General features: G+C 50.2%; 1 protein-coding gene across 1 annotated transcript in view; it reads right to left on the minus strand.

Annotated features, from left to right (window-relative positions):
- STAB2 (stabilin 2) overlaps positions 1 to 21082 on the minus strand; it is a 1783079-nt gene that overhangs the window by 1174274 nt on the left and 587723 nt on the right. The window contains exons 25-26 of the mRNA XM_069629923.1: positions 12841 to 12999; positions 8809 to 8904 (exon numbers count right to left, since the gene is read on the minus strand). Coding sequence (XP_069486024.1) covers positions 8809 to 8904; positions 12841 to 12999 — 255 coding nt within the window. The remainder of the gene's footprint in view (positions 1 to 8808; positions 8905 to 12840; positions 13000 to 21082) is intronic.

Below are 21082 nucleotides of genomic sequence, written 5' to 3' on the forward strand. Positions count from 1 at the left end.
TATATATGTCTCTACTGTGACCCTACCGGTAACTATATTTGTCCCACTGTAATCATACTTGTAACCATGTAAGCTTTGCATCTTCGTATTGCTGCGCCCTGTTACCTTTGGGTTTGGTGCGCATTAAAAATAAATAAACAAACAAAGAAACATAAAGGGATGACCATGTCGCTGTGTGACAAATATCCCGGACAGGGACTCCCCTCTGCAATGCTGTTGACGCTGAGACTCCCGTAGTCGAATGAGCGTTGATGCCTGCCAGTAATTCCTTTCCGGCGGACTGGTAGCGTTCCGCCATACAGAAAATGATCCAGCGGGACATGGTTTGCTTAGTTATGGCCAGGCCCTTACGGGCTAAAGAAAAAGCCACGAAGAGCTGGTCAGCTCTTCTGAACTCCAACTTCCTCGTAATGTAATAACATGGGATCTAGGCGATGAAATCGCTCTTCCTCCTTAGAAGGATGCAGAGGAGGATCGAAGACTGGGAGGTCAATGCATTGAGATAGGTGGAACACTGAGACAACTTTGGGAAGGAAGCCAAGCCGTACCCTAAGCGAGACTTTTTCCCGAAAAAATCGCAGGAAGGGTGGCTTACAGCATTAGGCCTGCAGCTCACTAAGAGGGAGAAGACCTCCTCTTGGACTTCCTGGCACGCTTCCCACTCATGTGAGACCATGCTCTGCCTGCTCAGAGCATCCGTCAAATTGTTCTCTGTTACCGCCATATGAACTGCCGAGATCTGGTTCTCCAGTAACCACAACCATAGTATCATTGCCTCTGTGCAGAGGGGGCGGGAATGCACGCCACCTTGCTTGTTCAGGTAGTGCATTGCCACCGTGTTGTCGGTCAGAATGAGGACATGCTTTCCCTGCAGAGATGGAGCGAATGCCTTCAGGGCTAGCCTGATAGCTCGCAACTCCAGCCTGTTGATGTGCGACCTGGCTTCCATTGTTGACCAGAGGCAGCTCACCTGCAAATCCTCGCAGTGAGTCCCCAACCCTTCAGAGATGCATCCTTGACCACTCGGGCCTGAGGCGAAGGAGGTCAGAAGAGTTCCCCCACCAGGTGACTGCTGTGGTCCGCCCACCAGGACAGTTTGTTGACTACCGATGCGGACACCTCGTGGATATCCGAAAGAGCACCAAGGTGCTGTGACCACTGACTTCTCAGGAGCCACTGGAGGGATCTCATACTCAGCCTGGCCTCTGGCACCAGAAAAATGCAGGAAGCCATGAGACCTAAGAGGCAGAGGTAGGAAGCCGCTGGTATAGTGGCATGGTTCCGGAACAAGTCAACCATTTGTATCAAGCAGACGACTCTCTCTTCGGGAGGGATGGCTTTCGCAACCCCGGTGTCTAGGACTGCTCTGATGAACTGGAGCCATTGAACTAGTGTTTGTTTGTTTGTTTATTTTATTTCTATAGCGCTCCGGACCCGGGAGTAAACGGCGCTTAGTACAAGTTACAAGGCACAGTACGTGGTAATTAGCAGTGATACTTTAACAACAGTTATATACAGAATATACAGCCAGTGGAGGTAGATACAACCAATAATGACATAAATGAGACATGTGCAATATATACAGATTGTAACTAGGTCTAGCATAAAGGTTGACTTTTTGTCAGTAGCCACCCAATGGCAAGTTTCCTGAACGACTGGAAGGATTTGGATGACTTGATGGCAGGGCGTTCCAGAGTTGAGAGGCGAGGACAGTGAAGCTCGAGCCTCCGGCTCTTTTAGAGATAAATATGGGCACTGTGAGACATAGGGTGTTGGAGGATCTAGTGGTTCTGATGGACGGTTTCATGGTGAAATTGTTGTTAAGGTGGGGGGGGCTAGTTGGTTAAGAGCTTTGTAGGTGAGGCAGAGGGTTTTTAGATACATTTTTTGTTGGATGGTGAGCCATTTGCATGAAATTCTGGTGGCCGAGATGTGCTCTAGCCTAGGAATGTTTAGTGCTGCTCGTAGTGCATTATTTTGAAGGACTTGGAGTTTGCTAATTATCGCTTGGTTGGCACCTAGGTAGAGGCTGTTGCAGTAGTCTAACTTAGATTGTATGAGAGTTCTAGCTAGCGTAAGGCAACTGTTAGAGGAGAGAAATGGTCGGCAGGCTCTAATTAGTTTTCCTGTGTAGGCAGTGGGGTCTTCTAAAAATTCAGGGAGAAGTCTAGCCTGTGTAGCAGCAAGCAGATGTCCTCTTAATGGGAAAAGACCTGCACCACTGACTTTCTCGGATCAGTCAGTCGACCAGGTAAGGAAATACGTGGACTCTGGATCTCCTGCTGTGAGCTGCAACTACTGGCCTGAGCTTGGTGAAGACCCTTGGGGCGGAGGTCAGACCAAAGGGAAGCACTTTGAACTGATAGTGCTTGTCCCATATGGTGAACCTTAGGAACTTCCTGTGCTTTCGATGGATTGGCACATGGAAATAAGCATCCTGTAGGTCTGCTAACACAAGCCAGTCCTGTAGTTCAAGAGCGTGGAGAATTTCTCACGTTACCATCCTGAACTTGTCTTTCCTCAAGAACTTGTTCAAGGCCCTGAGGTCCAGAACGGGACGGAGACCTTCTCTCTTCTTGGGTACCGGGAAATACTAGGTATACCAACCCTATACTCTCTGCTCGGGAGCTACCTCTTGCACGGCACCCTTCAACAACAGGGCTTGCAGTTCTTCCTGGACATCCTGTCCCGGTTGGATTGGGGGTGGAGTGGGTCTGTCCAGTGATTTTCTGACAAATGGCACACAATAACCTCACTGAATGAGCTGAAGAGCCAGGCATCGGAAGTAATTCCCTGCCATTGGAGCAAATGCTCCATCAATCGACCAACAACCGGTATGTTGTGACAGGGCAAATCAAAGCGGCTTCGGAGGTTGGGTTACCCCAGCCGATGACACTGCTTGCTGGCCTCTAGAAGCCTCTCTGCCCCTTCCAGAGTGCGAGAAATGCTTCTGCCATTGCCTGACCAGTGGAAGCTGTGCTCTCCTGTCATAAGGGGCATACTGTCTGTAGACCCGTGCCCTAGAGGCGAAGCTGATGGCAGGTTTGGCCGGTTGCGCAGCTAGGCCTAAAGATTTAGCAGCGATTTTGGATTCTTAAAATTTTTCTAAAGAATGGTCGGATTTCTGTCTGAACAGGAATTCGCCATCGAAGGGCATGTCCAGCAGTTTAACTTGGACAGTAGGAGCAAAACAGACATTTTTAAGTAAGCCTGCCTTCTCAGCGTTACTGCTGACGGCAAAGAATGGCCCACACAGTCAGCGATGTCCAGGCCCTTTTGCAGCGACTGTCTGGCCACCTCCTTCCCATCCTCCACCAGCTACAGGAAGCCCTCACGCATTTCCCCCTCAGGTACGTACTGCGCAGCATTCTCCACTGCTGTCCAGAGACCAAAAGAGAACTTGGCAAAACTTCTTGCCACATTGGTAGCTTTAAGGGCCATAGTGCCCGAAGTGAATGCCTTCTTGGCCAAGGCATCACTATTTTGGCTTCCTTGTCGGAAGCGTTAGTGGAAGAAGATGGTCTAGATGAGACTGTGGCAGTAGAGGGTGAGGAGAGAGAAATAAAGGGTCTCCTCTAGCTGGCCTATACTTCTCGGAAAGGGTGGATGCTGCCACGGTGCTGTTAGAGGATCAGCAATGCCAGGGCTTAAAGGCATATTGCGCTCTGTCACCAGACTTTCATCCAGGATATTGGTAAGGTTGTACCCTTGCACCAGCGACACTGAGGGCTGCAATCCTAGGGTATCAATGACCCTTTCTACCAAAGTCGTGAACTTTGACAAGTTATGAGTATAGGGCTGGGACTGTTGAAATTCCAGGTCTGGCGAGGTGTCCAGACTGCTGGCATCATGGAGGCCTTGAGCTAGTTGTAAGAGCCAACTGTGGTCCTCAAAATAATCAACACCTCCCGTGCCCATGTAAATAGTAAATGGGGTCGACATCCGCTTGGTCCTATGAGTCATCAGCGCCAAAGATACCGGACAAGGTATCGAAAAATTCGGACCAGGAATGCATGGTAAAGATTTTATTGACAAGTGTCGATGCTGATGGCTTGTCTTTCGGCGGCGATAGGGAGGATGTTGGTGTTGATACGCCATAGCATCGACATCTTTGGATGAACAGGGTTGATCCGGCTTCCATAGGATCTCCTTCGATGTTGAAGGGTTTATCGGTGCCGATGGCATCAGTACCGGGGCATTAGAGGGGTCGGAAATGCTGAGCGCATCTCTTGGCACCAAGGCCTGCTGTGTGGGGAGGGGGGGTTAACCACGCCCACTGCAGCATACGTTTTGAACATATCAAGCATAGAGGTCTTAAAATCCTCCTATTCTTGGCGGGTGGTAGGCCCTGCAACGGATTACCTCTTTCCGTCGAAGAATCGGAATACCGACTGTGGCAGTGATGCCTCTTCTTCTTACAGGATGAGGAAGAATGGCTCATCAAGTGGGACCGTTTCTTCTTCTGTCTACGCTCTTTTTCAGGGGTGTGCCCTTGGTTTCGGCCTCTGAAGACAGAACTGTCGACTGCGATTTAGTGATTTAGATGGCGGCTGACCAAGAGAGAGTTTAGCTGCTCGATCGCAAAAGGATTTCGGGTGCATCTTGATGCATGACTGACACCCTTCCGTCCCGTGACCCTTGCCGAGGCACCAGAGACACAACTTATGTGGGTCACTGATGGACATCTTGGCACCACAGTCAGTACACCACTTGAAGCCTGAAACCTGAGTGACCAACATCTTGTGTCGAGGAATTTAGAAAAAAGTTTCTAACGAAAACGTGGAAAGAGTCAAAGACTCGCCTGTGTTCCCAAGCAGCATGTTAGCATGCGTAAAAAAGGAACTGAGGTGTGGGGGGTAGTGACGAAGTATGTACACAATGCCTGACGTCACGTCCGGAGCCGACGATCGGATGCTGAGCAAGACGGATCAACGATCAACGGCCCACTATGCCCCCAGTCCAAAATATTCCAAAGCAACAGAGCTGGAGGGAATATCTATCAGATGAGGAATCTGCTGGAGAAAAGCAATCCATTGAAGTAATGTTACTTATACAATGAAATAATATACAATGTGATGAACAGCTAATACAGTGGTGTACAGGATGAAATCACATAGCTGAGGAAATTTCACTACAGAATGGTTTGATTGATGGTCTATCCGAAATTGATCCTGATCATATTGCATTTTACATGTGTATGGAACCTGGGAGATCAGGGTTAGTACCAGGTATGCCTTGTTTAGATATTAGTCCACTTGCATACATTGGCATTGGGAGTAAGCTCTCAACACTGTTGTATTACATGCGGCCTGCACCCAGAGAGTGCTGGGAGTGCATTTCCCAGTGATGGGCATTGAAAGAGCCTGTTATAGTGAAGTGTGAGGGAAAAAAGTCAATTCTGTCCCTGTTTGAGTGGGATTGCAACTGCTCCTCTTAAAAAGAGGCATGACAGGGCCGGGAATTCCTCTGCACCTGTTCCAACCAGGATCAGTTAACTCACTCTCCTAATGGAGGCATGTATGTATTGTATTTTGGTTTTGTATAGTGTCGGTAGCCCGCGGGCATCAGGGCGCTTTGAGACAAAAACACACAATGAACATAACACAAACACAGCCTAGCCTAACCCAAGTGTAAGACGCGCCCTTGGCATCCTTACACGCTGTAAGAGAGGAAGTCCGAGAATTCCTACTGAAAGATAAGTGTCTTAAGGCGTTTCCTAAAGGCCAGGTGGTTTTCCTCCATTCTCGAGGTCTCAGGAGGTCTGTTCCACATTTGAGGAGCCAGTACCACGAAGGCTTTGCCCAGGCCTGATTTTAGTCTGTGTTTGGGAATGGCCCGGTGATAGCGATTAAGAAAGCAGTTTTAAGAGGGAGATTCTTAAGGGTTGCTTTGTGCGTGGGTTCGAAGGGGGAGCCCATTAGCCTGGTTAGTACAACATTTAGGTCCCATCCGGGAGCTGGGTTAGATACAGGGGGGTGGATCCTTTTCACTACCTCCATGAAGGCTTTTATAACTGGAACTTTCCACCATGACACCTTGTGTTGAGACATAGTGTATGCGAAGAGTGCAGCTCGGTGAACTTTAATAGAATTAAAGACTAATCCTGAGTCTAACAAGTGAGTCAGGTATAGAACAATTTGTATGGGAGAGCAGCCAACGTGGTTGACACTGTTCGCCCTACACCAGATGACAAACCGTTTCCACTTGCTAGAGTAGCAGTAACGAGTGTTTGGTTTCCTTGCATCACTAAGGATGTCCATGCATCTCTGTGGGAGCTGCAAATGTCCAAATTCTATGACCTCAGGAGCCAGGCTGCTAAGCTCAGGTTCTGTGGGCATGGGTGCAGCGTTCTGCCCCTGTCCTGTGACAGCATGTTGTACGGGCAGGGTAGCTTCACCGGTGGAGAAAGGGACATCTCCATCAGGTGAGCGAACCAGGGTTGGCGTGCATCAGACTAGTGAGCAATACCCGGAGTTGGAGATGGGTTGTGAGAAGGAACAGTAGAGAAAAGATGTCTTAGTACTGCTTGTCCCACCTGGGAATCAGATCTAGAATGAGCATCGAGGCAGTAGTGTTTTGTAAAGGTGTGTACAGAACTCCAGGTTGCCGCTTTGCAAATGGACTTGAGGGGTACATTTGCAATGATTGCTATGGATACCCCAGTGCCAACTCCTAACCCAGGTCGGGGATCCTTTGTTCATCCTTTTAGCGGGCTTCTGCCAAGAAGCCCTCCTTTCGGCGCCACTGAGTCTGAGGTGGGTCCATTGCGTGGGAGGGGGAGTAGGACCCCTGGACAGGGTTGCCTCAACAACCCATGTCGCACTCCATCCTGAAAGGCTGGAGGGTCTCTCGCCAAGACGACCACTCCACTGTGTGAGTGACAGCTAGGCTGTATGAATGGGAATCTTTTTGTTTTGCATAAAAGCAGGGTCCTGAAGACTGGAAGAGCAAGACGTCGCCACTGGAACTAAGACGCTGAAGAGGAGCGAAGCCAAAGACATCTGCAACGACTGAACCACCGGTGAAGCCCTGCTGCAGAGTCTCACCACTTTTCTCCAAACAATGAGAGAAGATCTTCATCTGCAAGAGCCTTCTTCCGTTGAGCTGGTGGGGCCAACCCGTTTGCCAATCGCCTTCCGGACCTGCCTTGGTCGAATCGCCAGTACCCTGTACTCGGAGGCCGGACAGCCAGGCACCAGTCCACCCGTACTGTGATTTAAAGGAGCGTACCATTTTTTCGTCGGGCAGCACCGCGGCTGGTTTCATCCCTGGGTAGTGCAGTAACTCGAACTTTCCTCCACGACGAGAGCCTCTCTTCCTCTGCTGGACGCTCTGAACTGCAGGAACTACCAGGAACAACCGCCACCGCAGGAGCCACTTCTTCATTTATAAGGTACATTGTTCCGCCAGGCCGCCCTTTCTGCGTAGTAGTGCTAAAGGTGTTTTAAATCCTTTACCTACCTGTTGGGTTGGCCGCCCCTCTCTCTTAACATTGTCTTTCAACTTCTGCATCCGCCTTTTCAAATCGTTAACCAAAGAAGTGACTGCAGCTACATGAACATTTTGCTCCTGGGCCCTTGCCCTGTACCACTAACTCTGGCACAGGCCTACTGACTCTGGCTATATTTGTTAGAACTGCCTTCTCTAGATTGCTTCTCAACTAAAAATGTGTTGGTGCACCTACTTCTTATAACCACCCTTTCCTTCCATTTTGCTCAGTTTTCATTTAAGTATTTTCTATACTGATGCACTGCCTTGCTTGAACTGGTTCACAAACTTATGGAAAGTGTTGCTAGGGTGTGTAAGAAGATATTTCTGTATAACTTGTGTTTTCCCTTCTTTGGAAGAAATTGCTAGAGCGCCATTTGTGTTTGGTTTATTCTGTGCTGTTTTGCTCAGTTTTCACTCTTGCTCAAACTTGTCTACAATTTAACTAGGGAGTTGTGTATACTTTCTTTGACTGAATTTAACTTGCTTAATAACTGTGATAAATGTATGTAACTAGAGGTGTGTAAAATAAATATATTTTCTGTTTAATACAAAGCTTTGGTCCGTGTTTCCTTGTACCATAAGTGCTGAAGGCCTATTGTGTAAACCCTGAATACTGCTCATCTCCCTCTTGGGATAAGTCTGACTGCTCAGCCACAGCTACCAACTAAATCTTTGTGGTACAGACTGATACCAAAGGGGATTTATTGCTCTCACCTGTGGTCCTAATCTTCTGTAGTGCTCCCTAAGGGAACTGCACAGGATTCTGCCTAACAGGCTTGCTGTGTAAACCAGAGCATCTCTGAGATGCCTTTGAGCAATCTTTGTGAATTGCATTTGCTCATAAACATTTCAGGGATGCTGCAGGCATTTCCAGATTTGCTCCAGTTGTAGGCTTTGAGAATCAGGTGTGGGGAAGCAGGTGCAAATTAGAGATGCGTATTGGCATTTACTAATTTGCCTGGTGTAAATCTGAGGCAATAATGGAGATGCTTGGAGCATTTCCCAAGGTGCCCTTGCCTTTGTGAATCACATTTGCACTTAAGCAGCCCAGAGATGCTTCAATCATCTCCAGATGTGCTCCACATCTACGAGGTAGCAGGTGCAAATCCAAGATGCTCAGGTGCAAACCTGTAAGAATCAAACTGCATTTTTTGTAAGCCAGACACTACTATGACAGTTTAGGATGCTTTGCAAGTTACTACAAGGCGAGATGACCACATTGCCAGAGAAGAGAAAACATTTCCCACACTCGTCTGAAGACCCCTTTGCCCCAAGGAGGAGGACTTTGGAGATGTTTTCTTTCAAAGGGAGACTCACCTGAGCATGGCACTTGTCCCTTTGGGTAAGGCAGGTGTTCACGGGTTCACATTCAAATCCAGTTCCTCGAAATCCTTCTTTACATCTGCAGTCATTCTATGATTTAAATCAGAATATGGTTAGTGCAAACAGCAAGGGCGCCTTGGAAACCGAGTAACTCACACGCATTTGTGCATGGACTATTGTACTCAGAGTAAGGACACACGCAGCCATGCCTCCAGATAAGGTGCGTACCATGCCTTTTCACGCATGAAAATCTTGTAAATACGACAGATTTATAATTTTCCTGTGTACATTTACAAACAAGTTTAGAGCACAGGGCAGTGCAAAGGTCAGGTTACTTGACAGAAACCAGAATGCTTCTTTTGATTTTGTTCTGCATTGATGTGATTGCATTCCATGGAGAAACAGAATGCTTTTCTCTCAAGCCTTTCAAAAAATAAATTGCACACTGTGATAAAAGGAAAGGTTTCTTTCCATTCAGCTTCTGCTGTGTTGATGCTAGTGGAGCAAACAGAAGCACTGTGCATATTTATTTTCGGTAAGATTGAAAACTAAGTTGCAATTGAGAATTAATCTTGTGTAACAAATTAGCTTTTTTTCCAGTGAGAGCAAACCAGTATTACACAATTGTATTTTTTTAGAGTTCCTGTGCTGTGTGCAGAGGCAGATCATTTTTACACATATAATGTACTTTACACTCCAATGATAAAAACAGTGTGTAAAATGTACAGTCTAGTTTACATCCATCCAACGGATTCACCCGTGCAGTCAATGGGGTACATTACTATAAATGATCAGTGGCAGAAGAGTATATGCTCACGGTTGAGCAATTGTCAATACCCCAATCACAGGACTACAATTAAAATATCCAAAACATGACTCTTCCTGGAAGTGCAAGCACTGTACAAAAACAAACAAATGAAAGTCACAATTGTAATTGAAATAGAAACTCAGCAAAACCTGTACCTGTAATAATCCAGATAGGTATTTAACTGTATGTAATGCTTCATACATGGTTTGCCCAACATCTAGGCACTGTGATATTGTACCTCAGTCGATACTCAGTTTACCGACCTCTGAAGGATGTTAGCCTTTCATCCTTTCGAGGTCGACAAAGGAGTACCGACTTTGGTTTGGTGATAATTGTGATAAATATGGTCTATGTACAGTGTTTTGCAAAAGCTTTATATAAATAACCACTTGACCATGAGATTAGATATAGAATTTAGCATGGAGTCTTTGCCTCTTTGCATTGTTGCATCATAACATTGGCATACCATCAGGTAGTAATAGCTCCAGGAAATGAGGACTTAGATTAAAAATCAAAAAGACAATTCTGCTATCGAAGCTCAAAAAACACAATACAATTCATGTTTACTTTACTATGTAATTGGCTAGGCTTTTGTGTTTTCAACATTAAAATATATATATATATATATACAGGAGAGATCAAATGGCCTGACCTTAGAGAAATAATGAAGTTGTATTCTGTCACAATACAGAAAGCTGCAGCATATTAATGATTTCCATACAGTTTTTACACAAGTCGGCTGGATGTCACATACATTTTACTCTCTTGCAAAGGAGAAAAGTCATTTTTACTCTCTTGAAATCACATTTACTCTCAAGTTTACAATTAGAGAGTAAATACTCCCACATCAAAATCTTATCTAGAGCACTGCACGCAGCTGTACTTTTACATGCTAAACACCCCGTATTTTGCCCATAAGACTACTTCTCCACTTATCTCTTCTACATTCACTTATTGTTACCTTTACGTCATCTGCATTTTCATATTGTCATGGTGGCAATGAATAGAGTACGGTTAGCTGTAAGGTTAGGGATGGGGGTCAAAGGGGCGATGGGGGAGAATATGGGTTAGAAATGAAAGGAGGTGACAGGGGTCCCCCACTGTGATGGTGAAGTGAAAGTTAGAAGAAGTGAAAAAAGCAGTACAGGTATGAAGAGGTGGAAGTGTATTTTAGAAAAATGAAGCAATGTATCCCTTTGATATAAACTGAATATTGCTTAGCTTCAAACGTCCTACCGCTCTGGAGTGTAAAGCAACTGTATTAATTGTTGTTTGGAAATACCACGTGCATTATCACTCTGACAAATTTAACGTTTTTTGCTCCAACTCTTGTGTCAGTTCCGTGTAAGTTCTAGTATTGAATTACTGCCCCCTTGAAAATGAAACAACAAGTGACTGCATGGAGGTCTCCAGTTATAATTTATTTCCAGAGTCCCAAACCTCAGTGAAATCCTGGACGGTCATAAGACATCTACAAGGGTTTGACTAAGCCCAAACACCTCTACGACCATTAATTGGGTTTCAGTTTAGCGGGAACATCAATACAACACCTCCTAGTGTTAGAGGGGATTTCTTCGTAGGCCACTACAAAAAGGGCCCCAGCAGGCCAAACCTTAAGCAATTGGCTGCTGGCTATGATTCAACAACCAGATCCCTCTCGAGAAGTCTGGAGAAACAAATAAAGGCATCAGTAACGGCCATTGTAGTCTCTGTCCTCTGCAACTAATCCAGAATAGGACTGCAAGACTTGGCCTTGACCTTAAGCCCAGGGTTTGTATCTCTCCAGCACCAATATCTCTGCACTGGCTCCCAGTGGCTGCAAACATTAAGTTCAAGACCCTCTGCATTGTCTACAAGGGCTTCTGGGGCCTGGGTCCTACCTCCAACTCTCTCTTCCTAAATACCTTCCTACTCAAGCTCTTCACTCCTGCACCTCCAACTCCCTCAGGGTCAGTCACTTCTCCAAGCAACGAGTTCTGGCCCATCAGTCGAGCAGAGTAGCGGGTTTAAACCTGTCTCCTCGTGACATCTCTCGCCAGAAAGTGGGCTCAGGCCGATCAGTCAAGCCGAGTAGCGGGCTTAAACCTGTCCCCTCGTGACATCTCTCGCCAGAAAGTAGGCTCAGGCCCATCAGTCGAACGGAGTGGAGGGCTTAAACCTGTCTCCTCCTGACATCTCACGCCAGAAAGTGGGTTCAGGCCCATCAGTTCAGTAGAGTAGCAGGCTTAAACCTGTCTCCTTGTGACATCTCACGCCAGAAAGTGGGCTCAGGCCAATCAGTCGAGCAGAGTAGCAGGCTTAAACCTGTCTCCTTGTGACATCTCATGCCAGAAAGTGGGCTCAGGCCCATCAGTCCAGCAGGGTAATCCACGCCAGAAAGTGGGCTCATGCCCATCAGTCCAGCAGAGTAGTGGGCGTAAACCTGTCTCCTTGTGACATCTCTCACCAGAAAGTGGGCTCAGGCCCATCAGTCGAGCAGAGTAGGGGGCTTAAACATGTCTCCTCGTGACATCTCTCGACAAAAAGTGGGCTCAGGCCCAACAGTCGAGCGGAGTAGGAGGCTTAAACATGTCTCCTCGTGACATCTCTCGACAAAAAGTGGGCTCAGGCCCATTAGTCGAGCAGCGTAGCAGGCTTAAACCTGTCTCCTCGTGACATCTCTCGCCAGAAAGTGGGCTTGGGCCCATCAGTCGAGCAGAGTAGAGGGCTTAAACCTGTCTCCTCGTGACATCTCTTGCCTGAAAGTGGGCTCAGGCCCATCAGTTGAGCAGAGTCGCAGGCTTAAAGCTGTTTCCTCGTGACATCCCTCGCCAGAATAATGCCAGAAAGTGGGCAAAGTCCAGTGTTGACCTTACTTGCGCCTAGATGGACTCAGCTTCACCACCCACAGTAGTATCGCTAGGGGATACATTGCAACTTGGAATAAAAGGGCTAAAAAGGGGGCTGCATGGCATATTCTCCTGGGAGCAAATGTTTGGGAATATGTTGAGAGCTGGAGCAGAGGTGAAAACAAGGAGAGAGTGGAGGGGGTCTAAAAGAAGGTCACTGGTGCACAGTTTCAGAGACGTGTCTGTACAACAAGTTCATACGAGGCACCGGCGACAATTTAGAAAGAGGTAGTTTAGGGGTCATTTTAGGGGGATTGTTTAAGTATAAGAAATCATTTTAAAAATCAGAAACAATGCTGAGCTCAGAACATCTCTGCAGGAGAGTCTTACCTGACTAGGGCCGATGTGGATGCAGGTGGCATTCCCGTGGCAGCCCCCGTTGTCTGGCCGGAGGCAGTTATTGATTGGTTGGCAGTCCAGTCCATCCCCTGTCCACCCTTGCAGACACACACATTTATGAACACCGACAGAGACCTGGGTGCACTGAGCCTGGAATGGGAGTCAGATCAAATTACTACCCTAGGCAGACAACAATGTTAAATTCATCTCTCAGTGTTCCATGATATCATGTGTTTATGCTATGTATAATTACGTTCACGTCACATTTCATTAATAAGTCACTGCATGGCATTTTTCAGAAACATAAAAAAAATCTTGATTACTCTTTTGGATGAGTCCTGCTTTTCATGGGCGTGGCACCATAAGAGAAGAACTAATTACTTACCTGCAGTAATGCTGTTTGGGATGAATGTTCCTCCCACAGATTCCTCATCTTGGATAATCTTCCGACTTTGGCAGATGTGTGAAAGATTTTCGACATAAGGGGGTGCTATGCGATATTCGTGTCAAGCATCCCTCAGCGCGCTCCTTCCTCTAGACTGCAAGTGACATCGGCATAAATATCTCGCACCACGCCCTAGGATCTGATCTCTATGGTTGTTTCTCTGCGCTCACAGGCGAGAGCTCTTTATCAGAGAGGCAGGACGGGAGGGCGACGAGCAATCTGTTGGAATTCTTCTTTGAATTGATTGCAGGGCCTCATCACAAGTTTGGCGGTAACACTTGTACTGTCTTGTATTTTTCTCACTGTACCGAATAACACACACAGCTTGTAATGTTGTTTTCTTTCCTGTAACTAAGTAAGCCTTATTGTAACAGTGCCACGATGCCCGAGGGCTGCCTTGTGCGCTTTAGAAATGTAAAAAAAAAAGAAACACTTAAAAGCGGCAGTAACGGAATTAGCACCAACAATACCGCTCTACTGGATCATGAGCTGGCGCAAATACCGCAGACTGTAATATCATCCGGCGCTATTACAGGCGGCGCAATTACAGCCAGTGCTATTACAGCCGGCCACACGAGGTGCAAACACAGCTGCATCTCAAGTTCATGTCCGGCGCAAATAGAACCGAAAACATGGCACAGATACCTCCAGCTGGAGGTAAATGGACACAGCAGGCAGTAATCAAGGCACAGGTGCAACCAATGCACTCCATATGGCTAGATAAGGCATACCCCTACCCCACACACTGTTTCCCACACCATGCTGCCATTAGCCACTGTGAGCTGGAACAGGCAGTTGATCATGCTGTATCTGGAAGCAGCCCAGTGCACAGGGAGCATGGGGGGAGGGGGTGCAGAGGAGGAGAAGGAGAAGACCACAAGTAAGGCGTGCACCCATCCACAGGAACAAGCCCTCCCCCTGGTCCCTCACTGACACCCAGTGCTGAAGCTAGCATCAGAACTACAATTTCTAGGTACAACAACCTTCCAGTATTCCGTGGCCATGATGCATAGCATGGCACAGTCCACAATCTGTGCAGTGTTGGTCCAGGTGATGGATGCCCTCCTGCGTCATGTGCAACACCACATAACGCTGCTTACCACCCCAGTCTACGTGAATGCCATGAAGGCATGGTTCTATGCCATAGCACACATGCCAAAAGTGATTGCAGTCATAGACTGCACCCATGTGACATTGGTGGCACCCCTGCCCATGAAGCAGTGTACAGAAACTGCAAACGCTACCACTCCTTCAATGTGCAGGTGACCTGTGACCCCAACCTCTTCATCAACCATTGCTGTGCCCGCTACCCAGGTTCCACCTACTGTTCCATGGTGCTACGGAGCAGCGACCTCCCTGGATACATTGAGAGACACCATGGACAACGGACGTGGATTATGGTTGAGTTCAACTGGCCATGCATGCACTGTGGAGCACATGACCAAATGGGGGTGAGGGGATGGTTGTGGACGTGAACGCCAACACAAAGCATTGCATGACAAATGTCTGCAAGAGTTTTACTGGTGCACCTCTCATACCAGCGTCACAGTACAACCCTGGGAGCATGCACATGTTGCATCCAACATGAGGGATGAGCCCATGTACACATATAGTAGGCTTTGTAAACATCAGCATGCCTGCCGGTACCAGAATGCAACATGCAAAAACAGCAACAACTACTAGGAAAGGGCCACATCGAACCTCGTAACAACAACCCTGCCAGTACCACTGGCATGTACCCATGTGCACCAACCTCCAATGGCAAACCACTGCACTCAGAAGCAAACAGATTACCAATAATCAACCCAGCATGCCCCATGCACCAGGGCAATACTCCCACACAGGACTACCACCATGTCGGCATCACACGTCACCAACAGACACAGCATTTATCACCAGCTTGTAGGGGACAAGGCACATGTGAATTGAAAACCATGCATCACACGAGCGACACAGTATGCATGGGTATAGGACAGACACATTCCACAGATTGATGCTGCATATACCACAGGACCATGTCCCTTTCCATGATACTCTGAATGTACACTCCCGCACGTTTCACAGTGTCTAATGGCCGTGTCTCTCCCCATGCAGGTGACTCAGGATAACCACAGCTGCCTTGGCTTATGACCCCTGTGCGGGATCCTCAAACACTGCAAGAGATGGCGTACAACCACTCACACAGCAGTACCCGCATATGCATTGATCGCACCTTTGGCCTGCTGAAGGCACGTTTCTGCTGCCTTGATCGCCCTGGAGGGTTGGGGGGCACTGAGGTACGCCCCAGAAAAAGTTGGCTGAATTGTGCTACTGGGTTGCATGTTGCACAATATCTGCATGCAGCAAAATGTACCGCTACCCCCTGACGTGGACATGCCACCCCCAGAGGATGAGGATGCTGAGCATGATGCAGGAGCTGCAGTACGCATCAATAGAGATGATGTCAGGGATGGAAGAATTGCACGCCAGGCCCTCATGGACAATCTTTTCTAACACATGAACATGGCACAACACATTTACCCACTAAGCGTGAACCAATATTGTGAATAAACACGGCTTTGAAACAACAATGTCCTTGCATTGATGCAGGTCAACACCTGTATTGCTACCAACTCCCCCGCACACTATCCCCCGCCCCGCTCCCACCACCAACTCCCCAGCACACTATCCCCCTCCCCGCTCCCATCACCAACTCCCCAGCACACTTTCCCCCTACCCGCTCCCACCACCAACTCCCCAGCACACTATCCCCCTCCCCGGTCCCACCACCAACTCCCCAGCACACTATTATCCCTCCCACCACCAACTCCCCTGCACACTATCCCCCTCCCCGCTCCCACCACCAACTCCCCCGCACACTATCCCCTCCCCGCTCCCACCAACACCCCAGCACACTATCCCGCTCCCCGCTCCCACCACCAACTCCCCAGCACACTATCCCCCTCCCCGCTCCCACCACCAACTCCCCAGCACACTATCCCCCTCCCACCACCAACTTCCCAGCACACTATCACCCTCCCCGCCCCCACCACCAACTCCCCAGCACACTATCATCCCTCCCACCACCAACTCCCCAGCACACTATACCCCTCCCCGCTCCCACCACCAACTCCCCAGCACACTTTCATCCCTCCCACCACCAACTCCCCTGCACACTATCCCCCTCCCCGCTCTCACCACCAACTCCCCCACACACTATCCCCTCCCCGCTCCAACCACCAACTCCCCAGCACACTATCACCCTCCCCGCTCCCACCACCAACTCCCCAGCACACTTTCCTCCTCCCCGCTCCCAGCACCAACTCCCCTGCACACTATCATCCCTCCCACCACCAACTCCCCAGCACACTATCCCCCTCCCCGCTCCCACAACCAACTCCCCAGCCCACTTTCCCCCTTCCCGCTCCCACCACCAACTCCCCAGCACACTATCCCCCTCCCACCACCAACTTCCCAGCACACTATCAACCTCCCCGCTCCCACCACCAACTCCCCAGCACACTATCATCCCTCCCACCACCAACTCCCCAGCACACTATACCCTTCCCCGCTCCCACCACCAACTCCCCAGCACACTTTCCCCCTCCCCGCTCCCACCACCAACTCCCCAGCACGCTATCCCCCTCCCACCACCAACTCCCCAGCACACTATCCCCCTCCCCACTCCCACCACCAACTCCCCAGTACACTTTCCCTCTCCCCGCTCCCACCACCAACTCCCCGGCACACTATCCCTCTCCCACCACCAACTCCCCAGCACACTATCCCCCTCCCCGCTCCCACCACCAACTCCCCGGCACACCATCCCTCTCCCACCACCAACTCCCCAGCACACTATCCCCTCCCCGCTTCCACCACCAACTCACCAGCACACTATGCCCCTCCCCGCTCCCACCAACAACTCCCCAGTACACTACCCCCTCCCCGCTCCCACCACCAACTCCCCAGCAAACTATCATCGCTCCCACCACCAACTCCCCTGCACACTATCCTGCTCCCACCACCAACTCCCCCGCACACTATCCCCTCCCCGCTCCCACCACCAACTCCCCAGCACACTATCCCCTCCCCGTTCCCACCACCAACTCCCCAGCACACTATCCTCCTCCCACCACCAACTTCCCAGCACACTATCACCCTCCCCGCTCCCACCACCAACTCCCCAGCACACTATCATCCCTCCCACCACCAACTCCCCAGCACACTATACCCCTCCCCGCTCCCACCACCAACTCCCCAGCACACTTTCCCCCTCTCCGCTCTCACCACCAACTCCCCAGCACTCTATCCCCCTCCCACCACCAACTCCCCAGCATACTATCCCCCTCCCCGCTCCCACCACCAACTCCCCAGTACACTTTCCCTCTCCCCGCTCCCACCACCAACTCCCCGGCACACTATCCCTCTCCCACCACCAACTCCCCAGCATACTATCATCCCTCCCACCACCAACTCCCCAGCACACTATCCCCCTCCCCGCTCCCACCACCAACTCCCCGGCACACCATCCCTCTCCCACCACCAACTCCCCAGCACACTATCATCCCTCCCACCACCAACTCCCCAGCACACTATACCCCTCCCCGCTCCCACCACCAACTCCCCAGCACACTTTCATCCCTCCCACCACCAACTCCCCTGCACACTATCCCCCTCCCCGCTCTCACCACCAACTCCCCCACACACTATCCCCTCCCCGCTCCAACCACCAACTCCCCAGCACACTATCACCCTCCCCGCTCCCACCACCAACTCCCCAGCACACTTTCCTCCTCCCCGCTCCCAGCACCAACTCCGCTGCACACTATCATCCCTCCCACCACCAACTCCCCAGCACACTATCCCCCTCCCCGCTCCCACCACCAACTCCCCAGTACACTACCCCCTCCCCGCTCCCACCACCAACTCCCCAGCAAACTATCATCGCTCCCACCACCAACTCCCCTGCACACTATCCTGCTCCCACCACCAACTCCCCCGCACACTATCCCCTCCCCGCTCCCACCACAAACTCCCCAGCACACTATCCCCCTCCCTGCTCCCACCACCAACTCCCCAGCACACTATCATCCCTCCCACCACCAACTCCCCAGCACACTATCCCCCTCCCCGCTCCCACCACCAACTCCCCAGCACACTTCCCCCTCCCGCTCCGACCCCCAAATCCCCAGCGCACTACCCCCTCCCACCACCAACTCTCCAGCACACTATCCCCCCTACCTTTTCCACCACCAACTACCAGCACGGCCACTCAATGTTATTTCCATGGCCCCCTCCCACCCATGCCAGACACTGGTGATCTGGGATCCAATTGTCATTGGGTCTGGCGCATGGGTGTACTCTGCAGCAAGACCTAAGTGGGTGTTGTTGAATTGGAGGGTATTGACCATGGCCCCCGGATGTGCTGCATTGTGACCTCCTTGCTCGGATGGATGCTTTCTGCAAGGGCCGAGCCCCTTCCGTCATCTACCTGTCGCTCTACAAAATAAACAGTCAGGGTGGCAGTACTGGCAACTGCCTCCTCCCAGTTTCTCCTCATGGCTCTCACAATCCTGCGTGTGGCTCCTTGCAGGCAATCACAGATTTCCTGGAATTGTTCCAAATGGGTGTGCCCAATGGCCTCCATCTCCCTTTGGCGCCTATTCATCTCATACAGCCTCTGAAGGATGGTGTTGCTGGCTGGTGTGAGCTGGGATGGGAGTGGGGCTGTGCAGAGGCTCTGGGCTGAATGCCGGTGAGCCATAGGATGGCGTGTCTACATCCTGCTCAGGCATCTGGGCATGCAGGCAGCGGTGAGGGCTCTCGGGGGTTTGAGCCCCTTCTCCGTGCTGTGACACTGGGCTGATGTCCCTCTGTGACTCAACAGTGGCCCTGCCAGAAGGTGTGGCCTCTGTGTGGGACACTGCACCTGCGGGAGTGGTTGCGGTGCGCCTGGAGGTGCTACTGGTGGCCTGTGGTATTGCTGTGGGTCCTGCGGTGCTACCTGCAGCCTTGGCCTTGCTGGGCTGAGGTGTTTTGTGGCAGTCGTGGCGCCTAGGCGTAACCTGTGTGAGGCTTTGTGGGGTGGTGGTGGTGGCGGCCCTTGAGGTGCTGATGCATGAGTGCCTGTGGGGGACATAGGAAATTTCATCAGGTATAGTTCTACCACGTGTGTTGGCATGCAAGACACATTTGCTATGATACAGAGTAGGACCCCACACAATAGGACTGATGAGCATGGTTGGTCAGGGGACATTGCATGTGTGCACAGCATTGTGGGGATGGTTGCAGCAATGTGTGGGTGACACATGGTCAGGTGTCCTTTAGCATGTGTGTGGGGAGGGCAGGGTGTCCATGCTGGGGCTGCAGATGTATGGCATGCATGCCAGTGGTCATTCATGCCCCCTCATCCCCTCCCCTCCCGGGGTAGCACACACCTTGTGGGTGTGTTGGTTTCCTCTATGGCACTGCCATGGCTCTATGGTACTTGGTTTGGTCACTTGCCACACCTTAGTACTGCTGTCACACTCAGGGGTGCCCTTAGTTCTTTTCCCGATGGATGCTGTGGAGGGGGGCTGATGTGGCACCCCGTCACTTCATCCTGATTGGCCTGCCCAGATGCTGGGTCTACGTAAATGTTTACCTGTCCACTAGGGTGTATTGTGCTGGGCTGACATTTGTGCATGGACTTCAGCTGGGGGTGGGGGGGAGTTTGATTCATCCCCTGCTTCCTGGCTGCTGGAACCCTCTTTCGCACATTCAACTCCCTCAAAGGCCTTGATATCCAAAACCATGCTGCACGTCTCCTCCCAACCAGTCAGGGCCAGTGGTTCAACAGTACCACTTCTGGTTGCCATGGACTCCTGGCGGTGTTGGCCCAGGAAGCCTCGTACCCTGATCCTGAGGTCGTTCTAGCTATTCCTGCAGTCCTCCCCATCATGGGGAACGCTGGACATCGCAGTCACCTTCTGGCTGATGGTATGCTAGATGGCTGCTGTGCACTTGGCCGGTGTCTTCATCTGCCTGCTGCCATACAGTTTGTCACTGTGTGCCACAACCTCATCAGTGAGGGCCACCAATTCTCCCTCACTGAACTTAGGTTTACGGAGGCGATCTTTGGCCTTCTTGCCGCTGGTTTTCTCCTGTGACTTTTTAGTGACTTACAGGTCCCGATGGCTGTAGGAAGTGGAGATATTTGATGGATTGTGTTTTTCCAAATGTCCGGCTGTGATCCTTCCCATTCCGGCAATGACCCAATTTTCGCAAGCACTAATAGCACTGGGTCGCTGGCGTAGCGCTATTAGCACAGATTTTCCGGCGATAGCCCTTCTTTCGACGAAATTACTGCTGAGTGCTAATAGTGTTATCGTCGGAGTCGGGGGCACGTGCACACCAGGTTGTGATGCAGCGCTAATATCGCTGTACAACCCAGCATTAACGCTATTTGCACATGGCGGTAATTGCACCAATTTACTGCCGAACTTGTGATGAGGCCCACATCTTGTCACAGATTCTTCATCTTAGATAGACTCTCCTGGCAATATGGTTATACAAGAGGAGGGAAGACGAACCCAGAGGTGAAGGTAAAATTAAGACATTTTGTGAGACCACCCTACCAAAACGACAGAGCATCCAGGAAGTTTTAGTTGCTTATGTAAGGAAGGCATGGTATCACATGTATGACACTGACACAAGAGTTACAAGTTTCAAAATCTTTGTTAAATTCTCTGGGTTTGGAAAAACTCCTACTTTGCCCTATAGTTATGATGGGAGTAGTCCCTACCATCAGATAATAAAGAAAACACTGTC

This window comes from Ambystoma mexicanum, chromosome 12, assembly GCF_040938575.1.
Source record: "Ambystoma mexicanum isolate Mex_15411 chromosome 12, UKY_AmexF1_1, whole genome shotgun sequence".
NCBI classification, from domain to species: domain Eukaryota; kingdom Metazoa; phylum Chordata; class Amphibia; order Caudata; family Ambystomatidae; genus Ambystoma; species Ambystoma mexicanum.